This window comes from Erythranthe guttata, chromosome 5 (assembly GCF_056151865.1).
Source record: "Erythranthe guttata isolate IM_541 chromosome 5, IM_541, whole genome shotgun sequence".
Taxonomy (NCBI): Eukaryota; Viridiplantae; Streptophyta; class Magnoliopsida; order Lamiales; family Phrymaceae; genus Erythranthe; species Erythranthe guttata.
In genome coordinates this window covers 1,806,351-1,823,621 of record NC_142537.1, presented here as the reverse complement: position 1 = coordinate 1,823,621, position 17,271 = coordinate 1,806,351, and the positions used below count along the sequence as shown (strand labels likewise).

The 17,271-nt window shown below is 36.1% G+C and overlaps 3 protein-coding genes and 1 long non-coding RNA gene across 6 annotated transcripts; 3 read left to right on the top strand and 1 right to left on the bottom strand.

Moving 5' to 3' along the window:
• Positions 1–797: 797 nt before the first annotated feature.
• Positions 798–1,339, top strand: LOC148770396 (uncharacterized). Its single transcript, XR_016031343.1, has 2 exons — positions 798–1,033; positions 1,121–1,339. It is a non-coding gene; the product is annotated as an uncharacterized LOC148770396 (long non-coding RNA).
• Positions 1,340–1,345: 6 nt separating this feature from the next.
• LOC148770395 (uncharacterized) lies at positions 1,346–3,210 on the bottom strand. Its single transcript, XM_088818478.1, has 2 exons — positions 2,521–3,210; positions 1,346–2,423 (listed from the first exon to the last, which is right to left on the bottom strand). Exons 1-2 carry the CDS (start codon positions 2,575–2,577, stop codon positions 1,827–1,829), a joined length of 654 nt encoding a protein of 217 aa, XP_088674604.1. The 5' UTR covers positions 2,578–3,210; the 3' UTR covers positions 1,346–1,826.
• A 3,028-nt stretch (positions 3,211–6,238) lies between these two features.
• On the top strand, positions 6,239–8,788 carry RPL15 (ribosomal protein L15). Its single transcript, XM_012990645.2, has 4 exons — positions 6,239–6,459; positions 6,564–6,921; positions 7,537–7,688; positions 8,296–8,788. Exons 1-4 carry the CDS (start codon positions 6,382–6,384, stop codon positions 8,536–8,538), a joined length of 831 nt encoding a protein of 276 aa, XP_012846099.1. The 5' UTR covers positions 6,239–6,381; the 3' UTR covers positions 8,539–8,788.
• Positions 8,789–14,679: 5,891 nt separating this feature from the next.
• LOC105966204 (uncharacterized) lies at positions 14,680–17,013 on the top strand. Of its 3 annotated transcripts, none has more exons than XM_012990771.2 (4): positions 14,680–14,822; positions 15,608–15,849; positions 15,959–16,022; positions 16,294–17,013. In XM_012990771.2, the coding sequence occupies exons 2-4, from the start codon at positions 15,659–15,661 to the stop codon at positions 16,606–16,608; spliced, it is 570 nt and encodes a 189-aa protein (XP_012846225.2). In that variant the 5' UTR covers positions 14,680–14,822; positions 15,608–15,658; the 3' UTR covers positions 16,609–17,013. The 3 variants fall into 3 exon arrangements, with proteins under 3 accessions (XP_012846225.2, XP_088674603.1, XP_012846226.2); XM_088818477.1 differs by having other exon boundaries at positions 14,701–15,478; XM_012990772.2 differs by lacking the exon at positions 14,680–14,822 and adding an exon at positions 14,847–15,029.
• The last annotated feature ends 258 nt before the right edge of the window (positions 17,014–17,271 follow it).

Here is a 17,271-nt window from a genome sequence, read left to right as displayed (position 1 = left end):
GAAGTAACCAATCGCACGATACTTCAACATCTCAAGACAAGGCTGGGAAGTGCCAAGGGAAAGTGGGTTGAAGAATTACCCAATGCTCTGTGGGCATATCGAACAACCCCACGAACAGCAACAGGAGAATCCTCATTTAACCTAGCTTTTGGAACAGAGGATGTAGCACCCGTCGAGATTGGCGAACCCTCTTGGAGAGTCATCAATTATTCACAAGAGGCAAATGAAGAAGCAGTGAGAGCTAACCTCGATCTCGTCGACGAACTAAGAGAGATTGCCTCCATCCGACAGCAAATGTACAAGAGTCGCATGGCGAAAGCTTATAACTCCAAAGTTCGCCCTCGCTCTTTCCAAATAGGAGATTTAGTTCTCCGCAAAGCCGAAGCCTCACGCCCAATCGGTAAACTCGACCCGAAGTGGGAAGGACCATATAAAATTACGCAACTGGTCAACAATGGAGCATATCGTCTCGAGAACCTCGACGGACACCCTATACCCAGAACCTGGAATATAGGAAATCTCAAAAGGTTCTACGCTTGAGGTATACATCCACCTTAAATCAAATATGTTTATGTTTGCATCTACATTTTCCTCGTACGAAAGTCACTTAGAAACAACTACCCTTGCAGGCTTCACAACCTTCCACGTCTCTCTTCTTGCAAGAATGTCTCTAAAAGCCCGAGAAGGGGCTCCATATCGAGGTGTGTAAACATCCCTCCCAAACTGGGGGGCTATTTATATTATCTACATCAGCATTCCATAACACGTCTCATCATCTTCGTACAGATTGAGAGTCAATTACGAAAGGATGCCGACCGCCCACCACTCGCCCAAAGAGAGAAGATATTCCGTACTACCTCACAAAGGGTAACACCACTTTTTACTAAGTCATATCACAAGCACATTAGTGGATCTTTATACTAAACAATAACGCTATCTTCTTTGACAGGCAGGGTCGCGCAGCAATTCACCACAACTCATGAGTTGATCTCATATCTCGGAATGCGAGAAACAGAGATAGTCCCCATATTGGGTACGTGATCCCAAATATGCATCACTCCAACTTATGAAACAATTAAATCTTCAATACAAGTATTTGATTTTTTTCTTTTTACCCCAGTACTTTTCAGGCATAGAGACACCAAAGACAGTAGACATACTACTCATACACCAAGTACGGATGAGCACAAGGAAGACATGGAAGAAGAATAAAACTCTTATAGTTACATAGATTACTTTTCGATATTTCGATTTATTTGTTTTTACGATTTATTTCCCTTCGCCTCACGGAGGCTTATGACATTTCGCATTCCCTATTAATGATTAAATCAAGTTTCTACTCTACTCTCAAAGTTATTGTTCATATATTACTTAACCGTTACAACGGGTTCATATCATTCCAACCCTACAAACACTTAGAGAAATTAAGATAATCCACATAGCCTGGCCAGCTGGATTATCTGAATCTTTCTAGGTTGATTTACAGGGTCCTCATATTTAAAACGTGGCCATGGACTAAACAATACTCCGACCTACGAGGTCCAAAACAAAGGGCATGATTCCAAAAAAAAAATAAAAAAATCTTGAGAGACTGATCCCCTCATCAAGAATATCTCGAACAATGCTATATGCAAAACATTAGTGCGAAATCAATAAATAAGAAGAAACAATAACTTTGATAGCAAAATCAACGTCTCAAGGTGCAAACAAATATCAAGTCATGAAGCATGCAAAAATACTAGTGGACATACCCACTTAATAAAAATAAAAAATAAAAATAAAACCAAGTCTTTTTCTAAGGAAAATAAACATAACATCACACCAAACTACACTTTACGAGCAGAAGTAGCTTCGGTAGTTCGGTCATCCACTTCCGCATCCGAGGCAACTTCAGTACACTCGACATCGATATCCTCTCCATCATCAAGAATGTCCTCCTCCATACCTCGAATAATCTTCTCGTCAATACCACCAACCTTGCGTAAGTACTGACGACACGTCCTAACCAAAGGAGCATAAACCCCAGCTATTGCTCGATCTTCGATCATAGCTCGACAAATATCACTCTTCTGAAAGCGACGTTCCCCTTCTAACATAACCGATTCCTTGTAAGCAGCTCCAGCTGAGGAAGCCAAAAACCTCTTCCCCGTAAACTTCTCGGCATCATACTTCTCCTTCAGCTCGTCATAACACCGATCTAGTTTCATTAGTTCAATTTTACTCGTCTCGGTCTCGCTCCTACTAATCTCCAATTCATCGGTCCTCTGAATGAGCAGAGTCTCGGCCACTTCTAGTTTGGATTCCGCTGCCTCCAATTGAGCCTTTAGCTCTTTCTCCCTTGCCTCCCAACCAGCACGCTCCTCATCATTGGTCTTCTCGACTTGCTCCTCCTGCTCCATAAGATACCTCCATATAGCTATAAGCTATATCAAAATTCAAACAGATAATATTAGATTATCGAAACTTATAATTTTAAAACGAAAACATATAAAAAAAAATAAAAAAAAAAAAAAAAATTACCCGACACATGTCTCCTCCAGCCAACGAAAGCATATGAGCACGACCTTTACCCGACATCCGACTTCGGTCGTACTCCCCAACGAAATCCTCGGTCTTCCTCAGCGCGATAGTATGATCGGTCGTATCCCACAAAGAATCCTTTCCCTCTCGGTTCACCCCGTACGTGAACAGGCATTTGCCTGCACCCCCTGGAGGCACATGAGAAACCTCAGGATCCACTCGAGGCCGTTTCGGTGCAGGCACATACTCGATCTCAACCAACTCATCCTTCCCATTATTAACCACTCGATCCAGCTCATCCCCTCACCATTATGATTACGATCATCTCCGCTCACATGCGGAGCCTCCACGCGGGTCACTTCGCGCGATTTGCTACTACTTGATTTCGCTTGCTTCAAATGATCCCTCTTCGCTTGCTTTTTCGCACCTCCAGTAGCCTTCTTCCGAAGAGCCGCGAAATCAATACACCCATCTAAAAAAAAAAAAAAAAAAAACCATTTACTCACGGATAAAATAGAATAGCAGAGACAACACAAAATAAGGCACAGAGGCATAAAACATGTACACTACACGCAACGGTGTAGGCGCCTGACCCTTTGGAATAAGACAACTCGGATCGAACTCCAAAGCACACAACCTCGACTCCTTAATACGTTTCTTCATATTCTTCATTATCTTAAAAGATTCGCATACCGGACTCCAAACAAGGGGAACATCAGACGTCGGAGCCCTTACATAAAAAAATAAAGTACTCCATTTATCCCACTTCAAGTTAATCCGCTTCAAAAATCTATAAGGAACCCGAGGATGTGTGCAGAAGAAGGGTAAATCACTTGAACGATGTAGGGTAAACTAGGCCTTGAACATCTCAACACTAACCGGTAATCCTACTTCGATCATTCTTTGTCGAAAAGCTTCGAACGTGAGAATCACGTTCGGAGTTAATTGACTATATCCTACCCGAAATTCCTCACATATCTTCAAAAGAGTGGAGTGAGGCACAATCTGCGAGGAACATGTCAAATATGCGACGTATTGGGTGTGGAACCCTACGGGGGGTGCATACAACCGTTCACCTTTTTTAGGTAAGAGCATCTCAATATTCCTCGGAGCCCCAACTAGCTCACGAAGAATACCGAATTGAGATTCGGTTAACGAAGTATCATAATCCACCAAACTCAAATTAAGTGGTTTTATTTTCTTCCCTCTATTTTTATCTATAACGACATCTTCTCGTGGAATATCATCACCATCTCCCACATCTCCATCCGGATTTACATCACTCTCGGATCCCTCGGACTCGTTAGAAGAATTCGACTTAAGCGATTCTTCACTATCACTCTCAAAGTCCACAAATTGAGACCGAATACGTCTCCTGCTAGTACCAACATCATCACCAATATTAGGAATACCAACATTTGATGCCAAAAAATCACCCGGAGAAGAAACAGGTTGACGCGCCTCGAAAACGGCCGAAAACGGGCCCTCCACGCGCCCGCACGCGCCCCCACGCGCGGCGGACGCGCCGGACGCGCGTCCACGCGCGCCAGACCCCCCCCCCCCCCCCCCCCCCCCCGCGCGCCCCACCCTACCCCCTACCCTTTTCCTCCTCTCTCTCTCTCTCCTCCCTACCCCTACCCCTACCAGCCCTACCTACCCTCTCATTCTCTCTCTCTCTCTCTCCTCCCTCCCCCTACCCCTACCAGCCCCAGCACCACCTACCCCAACCCCACCATCTACACCTACTCCCTTATCTCTCTCTTCTCTCTCCTCACACACTTTTCCACTCCGGGCTCCGTGCCCGGCTTCAACCACACACACGGATTGCGCGGCTCCACTTCGCGCGGAGCCGAGCCGCGCAGCTCCTCACACATCCTCGAGCCGCGCGGCTTCATCTACTAGTTCCGCAGAAATTTCTCTGGATATCCCCAATCGCGTGCAATCGGAACGCGCGATGTCTTTTTCCGGTGTAACTTTTTTACCGGAACTCGACCCAATTACCTTCCCTAAGGTGCCAAAAGTCATCTCGGTCTCTACAATCGACTTTCGCAGGATAATTTTCAACTGTTTCGCCTTCCCCGCTTGGGACATATAAATTATTTTATCTGATGATCTTCTCCGCCAGAGAATATTCTCTTTTCTACATCGGAGTATATGGAGCAAAATAAAATAGAGAGATATATAAAATAATAAATTTGATTACTCACCCATATTTATTCGACGTGTGAATCTTGATACTCCTCTCTACTGTTTCACAAGGAATTACTTACTACAAGGAGCAAATTTATATTTAAACACTTTAAATATAAATCCGCTTACGACTCCAGTCCACAAAGTAATAATAATAAATTATTATTATTATCCCTCCGTCAACGACACAAACACGAAGAGCGAAATACAATTCTACTCTCGACACGATCCGGCACTTCACCCCAATTCACTTCCACATCGACTCGAGAGTGGGGGGCTTAATGATATGTCTATTGGCCCAGCCCAATAGACCCATATTTACTGGGCCACAGGCCCAAATTAATAGCTATTTATACGAAGGCCCAATCACACCCAAAGAAGGTTGGGTCCGATAAATTGATCTCGGCCCAATCAATAAAGTATAAATACAACTTAAATTCATTTAATAAAGGTACGTTATTATTATTATTATTCCCTCAATTCTTCTATTCGAATTCTCTCCACAATTACCAACTATCTTCACGTCTGATTTGAGCGTCGGAGGGGTTTCCGCCGGATCAACCCCCGGCTTAGATTACGTGTTTTCTGTTCGCAGGATCCTAGAGTAAATTAAAGTTCTCAGGACTATCTAGCTCGTGAGCACGTGACCTACTTTGCTCTCCCAGCTTCAACACACTAGGTGAGTTATTTTTTACGTCATCAATCACTAATAATGAAAAAGTAGTTGGATCCACCCTTATTAAAAAAATACTAGAGGGGTTCTCGCTAATAGTCCCTAAAAAGAAAGAAACAAAAAAACACTCATATTTCGGATTCGTGCGTCTCTCTGTCAGTCAACTCATTTGTTGTAAATTCACTACACCGACACTATATTTAAAATTAATTTATTCAATCAGCTCATGTTTTGAATGATATATTGAATATCCTATAATATCTACTATCTAGAAATTGATTAACAGTCAAACAAATTTATTATATAATCAAAAAAAGAAAAATTGATTTTTATTATTTAACAGTCAAACAAATAATGCATATAATGGAACAATTTATGTACTTAATGAGTTAGTTAGTACCTCCTATGCTTCATCTAAGACATATGCGGATGAGATGTTGCAACTAGTGTAATAGAGTGGCTAACTTTGAACCGTAGATTTGAATAAATAGTTATCCACTAAACACACGTACATATTGGTGTGTGTATTATTAAGTGTAAATTTACAATTTAACATTACGCGGTATATTTCACCGGATGTAGCATATACAAAACCGACATCTACCAAACCATTCAAATAATGGATGAGAAAATAAATAAAAACATGTTGGTCACTAATGTTGACCAATTCGGGCCAAACCTTAATCGGGCCCAACTATTAATGGGCCAAGAAAATCTGAACACCATGAAATCGTAGATTAACGGCCCATCCTATCCAATAAAGCCCAGATATCACTACCACGATAATAATTTAAATAAGTTCAATTATAATTTTTCAACATTAAAATCTCAATTGTTTTTTTGTTTTTTTACATAATAATTTTATTTAAAAAATAAATAAAATTTAAGAAATATTATACAGAGAAAAGAGGAGAAGAAAAAAAGCAGACCCCTATCCGTTCAATTTTTTGACACAGTGAAGGAAATAAGGCTCATATCCTCTATCATTATCTTCTCCCATGGCTGCTCCTCTACTTTCTCTCTCTTCCCCCACCCCTTCCACAACCACACCTCTTCTTCACCACTTATCTTTCAAGGTGAGTACTCTACTGCCATTTTTCATCTCAATTCACACTTACTACTTTCAATTTACAGTTTTATTATTTTTTTTTTTGGTTTTTTTTTTTTTGGGGGTGAACAGGGCAATGTAAGAACTCTGAAGGCGAATCAATGCCAATTTCCGGCGATTAAGCTCTGCCAGCGGAAGGCGAATCAGAGACAATCGCTTGTAGTTCGGAATCAAACGGCGTCGTTTGTGGAAGAATCGTTTGTGAGCGGCGGGAATGTTAGGTTACGGCTGGATAATTTGGGGCCACAGCCTGGGTCGCGGAAGAAGGCGAAGAGAAAGGGAAGAGGGCACGCGGCGGGGCAAGGTGGCAGCTGTGGGTTTGGAATGAGGGGTCAGAAATCCCGGTCCGGTCCAGGTGTACGCCGAGGGTTTGAAGGTGGGCAGATGCCCCTCTACCGTCGACTCCCCAAATTGAGAGGAATTGCTGGAGGTAAATTCAATTCTTCAATTTTAATTTCATTTATTTTTTATTATTTATTAATTTATTTATTTTGAAATTGCATTTGCCATTGTTTGGAAGAAAATTCAAAACTGATATTGGGTGTTTTTTCCTTAAGGGTGTTTTCTGTGATTGAATTTGTTACTTCTTATAGTTAGTGAAAGAATAAAGAAAATTTGTGGATGAATTCTATTTAGTAGCAGAAGAATAATACTTCGATTTCTGAATTGCTTGTTTATAATGTGTCGTCGTATATCGAATAGAACTACTCGTTGGTATTATGAAATGAAATTTAGCAGTGCATCGGGTTTACAGTTTAAGCAATGATATTGCCGAACGTCATCTTGTCGGGAAATTTTACTTCATATGCTTATTAGGTAACGTGGGAGAAATTTAATTGCTCGGTTTTAATTCCGTTCAGAGTAATCCCGTGTGCTCTTTCTTCGCGATTTGTGGCTTCAATATATTAATGCATTACTGATTAGGATTAGTCTTGATAGGGAACCTTCACACGAATTACGTTTTTAAATGTGACGAATGTAAATATCGTACCACTACAGTATGATGCTGATACGTTTTTTTTTTTTTTTTTTTTTGTAAATAAAGGCATGAGGGCTGGACTACCGAAGTATGTCCCGGTGAACTTGAAAGATATAGCGGAAGCGGGTTTCGAAGAAGGAGAAGAAGTTTCGTTGGAATCTTTGAAGATGAAAGGTCTGATTAACCCCTCGGGACGAGAACGGAGACTTCCTTTAAAGGTAATAAATAATTTAGGTTCCAAATATTTAGATAATTCTTGCATCTAATCTTTAGTTATACTAGTTTTTATTACATCGTGCGACCACTATTCGGCAACCTATTGCTCCACTGCATCTTCACTAGAACTTGTAAAAATAATGGTCTTTCTTTTCCTTTCGTTCGGTATATGTCCTCTTAGGCCTTGTTTGGGAATATGGATAAGACTTGATAGACAATATAATCAAGGTGTTTAGAATAAAATATTTGGGGTTTAGAATTACGAGTCTATGATAAAAAGAATGGCCCATACTTTAATCAAGCATACAAGAATTGTATAATCACAAATCACAAATATAAGAAAATAACATAAGACAATGTTAATCCTATCCAATCCAATTCAATCAATCACATCAATATTCTCAAACGAGCCCTTGATTGTTATTGTTCCTGATTCTCACTTACTACCTGCTAAAAATCTGCACATTCTAACGTTACTTGTAATTTTACTCTCGAATATGTGACCTTCTAATGCCGCGATTTCTTTCACTTAAAATTACGGATCTTACAAATTCATGATATTGCATTTATGTTGTTCATACATAAATATATATTGTGTTTTTTTTCCAGATATTAGGTGATGGAGAATTGAGCGTGAAACTGGAATTCAAGGCGCGTGCATTCTCATCAGCAGCAAAAGAAAAGCTAGAGGCGGCAGGTTGTTCGGTAACAGTACTTCCGGGCAGAAAGAAATGGGTGAAGCCATCTGTTGCTAAAAATATGGCACGTGCTGATGAATACTTTGCCAAGAAACGAGCTGCAGCCGCAGCTGCAGCTGCAACTGAATCAGCTGAGTCATCAGCTTCTGCTTAAGCTATCAACTTTTCTTTCTTATCAAGAATCTGTAAAAAGCTATTTTAAAACGATATAAGTTGGCTTTTGCTTTTTCTTATTGTTCCCACCAAGATGTTGTTCTTTGGTAGAGCTTTCTTTGCATTGATTTTTAATTTATATTCCGGCTTTTGTTGCTAGTTGTGTCGGCTCATTGTATTCCCATTTAGAGAAAGGCAAATCCATATTCCTCTATTGAAAGTGAAATTTCATGCCAATTTGGGCAAAATCATTCACTTCTTTTTCTCTTTTTCTTGATGATGCAAATTGGCGGCAAAAATATTTCGATCACGTCGACAAATTCGGACAAAATTGTAGAAGCTACCAAGAATCAATCAACACACACTAGATTTTCATTTTTAAATGCAGAAGTTAAAATGACTGTGAGTAAAGTGGTATTAAGCGCTTATTTTTAAAGTTTGGGGTGTTCGTAAATATTTATGAAATTAAACTTAAATAGAAAAAAATATGTCAAGGGGTGATTTTTAGAAATAGGTTGAAGCAACTTATTTTAAGAGAAACAAAAATAAAGTCAATTTTTAAACACCTTAAAATAGATTATGAGCCAACAAAAGTTTAGAAGCTATTTTCCTTTTGTAAACACCACCTAAATACAATACAAGAAACCGAAGAAAGCGATATGTGGTGGGAATTAATATATATATATATATATATATATATATATATATATATATATATATATATAATAAACTTATAATTAGTTGTGGTAACTGATAAGTAGGTCATTTAGTAGATAAAAGTTTGTCAAACGCCTAATTAATAATAAGGCAGCGGTTATATGCAAACTCATTTTTTTATTAGTTCAAGACCTTTAGTATAAAAATACTAATAAAATACATAAATCCAGAAATCCCTCTTCCTTATTTCACGACTTAAAACTCTTCTCTTTCTTCCCCTTCTTCTTCACAAACCCACCAAGAAATCCTACACACCAAAATTATCAAATACATACCAAACATTCACGATGGAACCAGAAAACAATGATATGGTGGTTTACGAGGGTGGAGAACACAATGAAATATGTTTTAACCGTTTATTTTTGCTTTTGGGTCGTTTTTTTTTTTTTTTTTGCGAAAAAAAAATTCGACGATACCAAAAATCGGTCTGCAAATACTGATTTTTGTTACTAAAGTCGGTAACCACATTCCGATTATTTTAATAAAAATCGGTACTTAAAAACCGATTTTTGTAGTAAACATCGGCATGACAACACCGATTTTTTTTTTGTATTATCGGTATTGTCATGCCGACTTGTACTACAAAATTCGGTTTTTAAATACCGATTTTATTATCTGTGTTTTTGTAAGACCGTTTTCTCATACTTTTGTGCATCAACCTAGGGGATTGATGGAGGATTATTCAAATGAATTATATAACGAATAAATATTTGAGATACGGAAAGCTCCTCGATTGGGTTACAGGAGTGGTATACGCCACCGAATGGTGATAAATATTTTCGTTTCAAATATTTAAAAAATATCAATTAACCAAATATATAATGTATTATTTAAAAAAAAATTAAAAAATATCGGTATTCGAAAACCGATTTTGTACTCAATAATCGACATTAGAACGCCGATTTTGACTTGTAAAGTCGACGTTGTGTCGCCGATTTGGTTAACAAAAATCGGTATTATGACGCCGATTTTCGTGTACAAAATCGGTCTGGATAAACCGATTTGGAAAACCAACGAAAAAAAATAAAAAAACCAATTTCAATCTTAATTTTTTTTCCAAAATCGGCCAAATCATTGCAACCCAACAAGAAATAAGCATAGATTAATGTTCATTCATACATATTTAGCATATTAATATTTGGCAGTCGTGATATTTCTTTTTCGTTTTGTTTTCTTTCTTTTTTTTTTTTTGATTTTTGGTCTTGAACAAATTAAAAATAAGATTTATTTGTATTTGAGTATTATTTGTGGATAAGGGTATATTTGTTATATTTGGTCTTGATGTAATAAAATTAGATTAATTTACGGACTTGAACTAATAAACTACTTTATGTGATTTTGAATTAATAAAAAATGGGCTTACATATAACGGCCGCCTAATAATAATAATAATTAGTTTCGCCCATCCAAGATATTTTCTTGAAATAACAGATGGGGGGTGTCTAATTTTTTGACAAATCAACTGCTAATGACTGATTAGAATTTGCTAAACTAACTTCAAATACTGTTGTGTTATGATTCGTGTCACTTATAGCAGATAATCAAAATACATAAATAAACATAAATCCATAAATACGATTAATATAAGAATTAAGTCACAAAAGTAAATAAATAAATAAATATCCATGAGGATTCAGACAAGGAAGAGATTGACAACATGGCTAGATTCCACATATCAATATGAAATAATTGAATGCAATACCATTTTTATCCAATGGAATTTCACCACACAATCCAAAAAAAAAAAAAATAGATTCCAGCCTTTTTTTTCTTTTAATAATATATATATGGGTAAATTACAAACACCCCCTGAGGTATGACCAAATTACAAAAACACCCCTCTTGTTTGGATAATTACAACCACCCCCCTCAACTCATCAAATTTAGTGGAATCTTCGAGATTATATGGAATATTATCACTTTTGTACCCGTTTTATCCCATTCAAACTCTACATTATGAAGCAAGATGACCATAATATGTGAGTTTTAGCTTGTATATATCAGTTTGTGGTGCATCGAAAACTGTATTTTTTACACAAAGAGTACAAACTAGAGCACATTTCACGGAATCTAGATGACTATGTTGAATTTGGCACCATAAAGGTAAGAAAAAATCATAGTTGAGGGGGTAGATGTAATTATCCAAACAAAAGGGTTTTTTTTGTAATTTAACCATACCTCAGGGGTGTTTGTAATTTACCCTATATATATATATATAAATATTTAATTTCGTGAAATAAGGCAAACATGGGCAATGCGTGATTTTTTTAATTAATGTAGTTATTCCTCTAACAGAAACAAATGTACAAATTGAAACGTGCGTAAAGTGTTTCTTGCCAAACTCCATAGCTCCTCCATCTTCACGTTTGTTTAACCTAAGATATTATTTCATTAGTACACTACACCCATAACTACTTCTTACCAACATGTCTACTTACAACTTACAAAGGGCCAAATGCCCTTCGCATTTTAAAGTTACAATAGTTTAATATTAGGGTAAATTACGACTACACCATGAGCTAACGTCAAATTACGAAAACCTCCCTCATGTTTGGATAATTACAATCACTCATCAACTATGAACATTCTTACACGTCCGTCCACCTTTGTATGGTATCAAATTCAACACAACCTTCTAAATTTCCTGGAATATTCTTTATTTTGTACCCGTTTTGAGCACATTTTATGATCATCTTGTTTCAAAATGTGGAGCTCGAATGGGATAAAACAAGTATAAACTGGAGAAAAATTCACATAATTTAGAAAATTCCACTATTCAATACTGCAAGACTGGACGTATAATAGATGGGGGGTGGTTGTAATTATCAAAACATAAGGAATTTTATCGTAATTTAAAATAACTTTGAACCACTTCTTTCGGTTTTAAAGACTACCTAAATGATATTCACATTTTTAAATAAATATAAAATCAAAATTGGGAATAAGGGTACAGAAATATACATGGACATGTCATTGAATGGATGAGAATTGAAGATTTAATTTGAAGAGATGGTGGTATTTAATACAAGGACCGCAATGCAAACTAAATTTTACCAAAAAAATAATTTACTATTTCATTAGTATTAAAAGGTATCTAAATTTCTTCCCCTATTGGTCCTCAATAATAGTAAATTAATTAATTTAAATGGGGCCACAATTGAAATAAAATTATTTAACTATTGACAGTGGGAGCTGTGTTGACTGAACTAAACGGTCAACGGACAACTACCCACAGAAAGTTACGGGATCTAGTTTCTGGGCCGTCTACGACCGACCTACTAATGATTTTTATACACGTTACATTATGTGAAATACACCCGCCCTTCAATTATATAAGATTTTTAAAATATAATAGTATGTAGACCTGACCACCGGTTCGGTTAGAACCGGAACCGAACCGGGGTCAACGGTTTTGGAACCGAACCGGAACCGAAAAAACCGGTTCGGTTCCGATTCCTCATTTTTTGAATCGACGGTTAGAACCGCGGTTCTAACCGTTTGAACCGGTTTAAAAAAAAAAAATTAATTTTCTCTCTCTCTCTATATATATATATGTCTGTGTATATATATAATATCTCTCTCTCTCTCTATATATATATATATATATATATATATATATATATATATATATATATATATATATATATATATATATATATATATATATATATATATATATTTATAAGTATTAAGAAAAAAAAATTACGTATTTAAAAAAAAAGTTATTATTTTTAAATATAAACACTTTAAAAAAAACTATTTTTAAAAGTTTTTTTTTTAAGTATATATATATATATATATATATATATATATATATATATATATATATATATATATATATATATATATATATATATATATATATATATATATATATATATATAATAAAAAAATATTATTAAGAACCGAACGGTTCTACGGTTCTAACCGGGAACCGAACCGCAAGGAACCGGATTTTTTTGGTTCGGTTCCGGTTCCTCCAAAATCGGAACCGGAACCGGAACCGAACCGAACCGTGACCAGGTCTAATAGTATGTACTATACTATGCTGCACGAACACGGAAATATGGATACGGCGATATGTGTAAATATAAAAAATATAGGGGTGTATTTGTAAATTAAAAAAAATCGTGTTCTTGGTCGCCGTTGCATGCTAGATTTTTGGAGTTTTGGGTGGACTCACAAAGAAAACAGAAGGAATGTGTATTACATAGAAAAGAAAATGCGCATTCTTTTTTTTATTAGGGCTCTCTCTTAAAATGTAAGAGAAGTGTCCCAACTTTTTTAAAATTGTAGACACTGCTCGTCACGGGTGTCCTACTTTTAGCAAAATTACGATACGGCCCAACACGGGTGTCCAAGAAGTGTCCGGCTGTCCAGGTATTGGATACGGGGACTCTTCACATTCTAGAAGTGTACGTGCAACATATGTACTATGTAGTAATAAATAAATAGGGTAATTTGCATCCACCTCCCATAGACTTTGATCTTTTGTCAAACCACACCCCAAACGTTTTCATTTTGGCAAATACAGCCCAAACGGATCGATTCGTGATTAGAACTTTCGGTAAAATTTAATTTTTCTTATCAAATTGACAAAAATTAAGAATTTCCTTTTGTTTAATCCTCAATAATATAAAATACATAATGATGTTGATATTTAAAGTATATTTATATGAATAAGAAAAGTAATTTCAGGTATTAAAATTAAAATCGAATTCAAAATCTTATATATATTCCAATTAGGTCTAAAACAAAATCCGAAAGAAAAAATCAATTTTTTTTTTGGTCACAATCTGTAATGAAAAAATTCTATTCTAAAATCGAGAATATTCGAAAAAAGAAATAGACAGAATTCGAAAATTTCATTGGTCCACTTGTAGTTTTCCAACTCCCAATAAAATAATATGAAACGTCAAAGTCCACCCTATTTTGAGTTGATTAACACCAACAATAATAATAGTAAATAATAATAAAATGGGTAAATTACACCCACACCCATGAGGTATACTTAAATAATTTTAAGGTCCCTATAGTATCAATAATTACACTTACCCCCTGAAACGTAGTTAGAAACTCTAATGGGATAATCCATTACTATCAACATTACTATTCTAATGCATTACTATCAACATTACTATTCTTAAATTACACATAACTCTTTGTTGTGTCCACCACTTCCTGAAACCAATAGTCCGTTAGAACTTTATCGTAATAACGTATCTAATGCATTATCTCATTAGAGTTTATAACTACGTTCCAAGGGGGTCAGTGTAATTATGGATACCACGGGGACCTTAAGGTTATTTAAGCATAACTGAGGGGTGTGGGTGTAATTTACCCTAATAAAATATAAAAAAGAAAGTGGGCCCTCACGCAATTTATGTCACATGTGTATAAATTCCGATGGAGTCCTTCCACTAACACCTTTCTTTCCTCTCTGCCTACTGACCTACCATTTTCTCTGCTCCTATTCCGTCTCTCTTCTTTCTCTCTCTTATTTCTTTTTTTCTTTTTTCTTTTTCATTTCTCAATTTCCTCCAGTTTTGTACAGCTCTTTAATTTCAGGTAAGTATACAAATCAATCTCCTCACTTAATTCCACACCTATTTTCTTCTTATTTCTATTACAGCTTTCTGTTCTAGTTGGGAAGTTACCGTTGGTTAGTAGTCTCTCTGCAAAAAAAAAAAAAAAAAAAAAAATCCAATCTTTTTCTTGAAATTGAATTAATTCTTTTAGTGGGTTCTTTTGAAGATTAAGGGAGTCCCTTGTTTGGTAAATAAAGTTTGAATCTTTAATTTTCTTGTTTTTTTTTTTCATAGATTTGTGAGTAGATCTGAAGAAAAAGTGTGTGACTGTGTGTTTGTCAGCTGAAAATTTGCCAATTTGCCAGTTTATCTTCGGAAATTTCAAGATTTTATTTTTTTGTCACACTATTATTGTAATTTGTGCAGTCACATGATTTTATTTTATTTTATTATTTTTTAGAAGTTATGGGTTGTAGTAATAGTAATCCAGGAAGCTAAACAACGAAAGTTTCGATTTTTCCAACAGATCCCTATAGTTTTCTTCTCAAACTATTTTATTAAACAATATCTTTTATAAAAAATATTATTTTTTTATTTGTTTTAGTCGTCGGACGGAACTAAGTCCAAACAATTACAGCCGACTGTGTGTGTACTAATCTAGAGCCCGCTTTGACCGGATCTCACCTTAATATAAAAGTAAACCAACTTATTTATGTGATTCATAATTCAAATTGTATGCATGTTTATTTTGCATATGAGATCTGCACCTATTTTCCCTGCAATTTAATTTTGTAACAAAATATTCCACTTTCTTGAAACCATCAGGTATTTTAATTTATTATTAATAAAATTAAACAAATTCGAAGAGTTAGAGAAATGAAGCACTACGCGATTCAGCAGAACAGTTTCGCCGCCTGTGAAGAGATGAGGGGCGGCGGCGCCGCCGCCGCTTTTAGATCTGTTGATATGAAAGAGACGGTGGTCTGCCCCAAGCCACGGCGGCTCGGCCTGCTTCAGGCCACCCTTAACGACCCTTCTTATGTCAGACCCTTGCGATGGCATGCTAGGTAATTATTGTTCAAATCTTTTTGTTTTTATTATATTTTAATAATTCTGGTTTCTAATTAATTAATTAATTTTATTTACTCTTTAATGTTTTGATTCATGATTAAACAGCCATCACCTAGAGGTTTTTGATGCCAAAGCTGGAAATGAACTATTGGACATCATCCTAGCAAAGGTATTATTTTTATAAGTTTATTGTTAATTATGTTTCTAATTAATTTTCTAATTAATTAAGTGTCACAGTTAAATTTCAATGTCCAATTTACCCTCATACTATTAGTGAATTATAAAGAGAAATTTAGAAGTTAAAATGGTAAATTTTACAAAGTCAATACTATTTAATAATTTTCTTAGTAAATAACCTTAATCAATTTTATTTTGTCTAATCTAATTATAACGATTTTCCGGCGTCTGATTTTATTTTTTTCTTTAATTTGTTTTTACAGGGCGGCACCGATCAATCAATGCCTAATATGTCCTCGTCGCCCCCATTTTTTTCGGGGTCTCCGCCGAGCAGAGTATCTAACCCACTAATTCAAGACTCGAGATTCCGGGAAGTGAAATCCACCCCCATCTCACCACGTGCAATTCCCACCGCCTTGGGGGCGGGGGTGGCGACCCCCTCTCCCTCCTCCGCCCGCAAGGGCGGTTGTGTCCGGGCAAATTTTGGTAGTAATCCGGCCGTGAGAATCGAGGGTTTCAATTGCCTGGACAGGGATAGGCGCAACAACTGCAGCAGCAGTATCCCTGCCCTGGCTTGAGAAATAACTCGAAAAATCGATATAAAATCGATTTTTCGAGTTTTACTGAAATCATATTGATCATCGATTATTGATCATTTTGTCTAGTAGTGTACATATACGTCGTGTTGCGAAGTGTCTCGTGTAAATTAGGTTTGGTGTTTGTCTGTAAGTATGAGTGTGTGGAGTGTTATATATGTAATAATTTTTTTGTAGTCCAAAGAAAAGTAAAAAAGCCCCTCTTTGCTAATGGTGTAAGTATGAGATGGAGAGGAGGGGCGTGTGGCATATTGGTAATTTTAAGTCTATGTTGGGGTTAGTATTGAGATTTGATTAGGGCGGCTCTTTTTGTAAGGGGGCGAATGCAAAATATGTACAAAATTATGTCTTATTTATTTAATGTTTCTTTATATATTATATTATAAATGAAGTTGGCTATGAGTCATCATGTTTATTATTTAGTAGTCATATTCACTCTGTAAATAATGGAATATTATAATATAAATATAATAATATCTATATATATATATATATATATATATTTTTTTTTTTAAATTAATAATGTGGCTATTTACTTATTAATTAAAGAGTTAGTTTGTGTGTGGGGGTGGGGGGTGATGAATTATTGTAGTTGCGTAACGGCATATTAATTGGGTGGTGAGAAATGTGAATGATGATGCTGCA

Coding starts and splice junctions, on each gene's coding strand:
- LOC148770395 (XM_088818478.1), bottom strand. CDS start 2,577: ATGTCGGGTAAAGGTCGTGCTCATATGCTTTCGTTGGCTGGAGGAGAC. Junction 2,424..2,520: donor CTGGAGGAGACATGTGTCGG/GTAATTTTTTTT, acceptor ATTTTGATATAG/CTTATAGCTATATGGAGGTA.
- RPL15 (XM_012990645.2), top strand. CDS start 6,382: ATGGCTGCTCCTCTACTTTCTCTCTCTTCCCCCACCCCTTCCACAACC. Junction 6,460..6,563: donor TTCACCACTTATCTTTCAAG/GTGAGTACTCTA, acceptor GGGGGTGAACAG/GGCAATGTAAGAACTCTGAA. Junction 6,922..7,536: donor ATTGAGAGGAATTGCTGGAG/GTAAATTCAATT, acceptor TTGTAAATAAAG/GCATGAGGGCTGGACTACCG.
- LOC105966204 (XM_012990771.2), top strand. CDS start 15,659: ATGAAGCACTACGCGATTCAGCAGAACAGTTTCGCCGCCTGTGAAGAG. Junction 15,850..15,958: donor CCCTTGCGATGGCATGCTAG/GTAATTATTGTT, acceptor ATGATTAAACAG/CCATCACCTAGAGGTTTTTG. Junction 16,023..16,293: donor TGGACATCATCCTAGCAAAG/GTATTATTTTTA, acceptor TTGTTTTTACAG/GGCGGCACCGATCAATCAAT.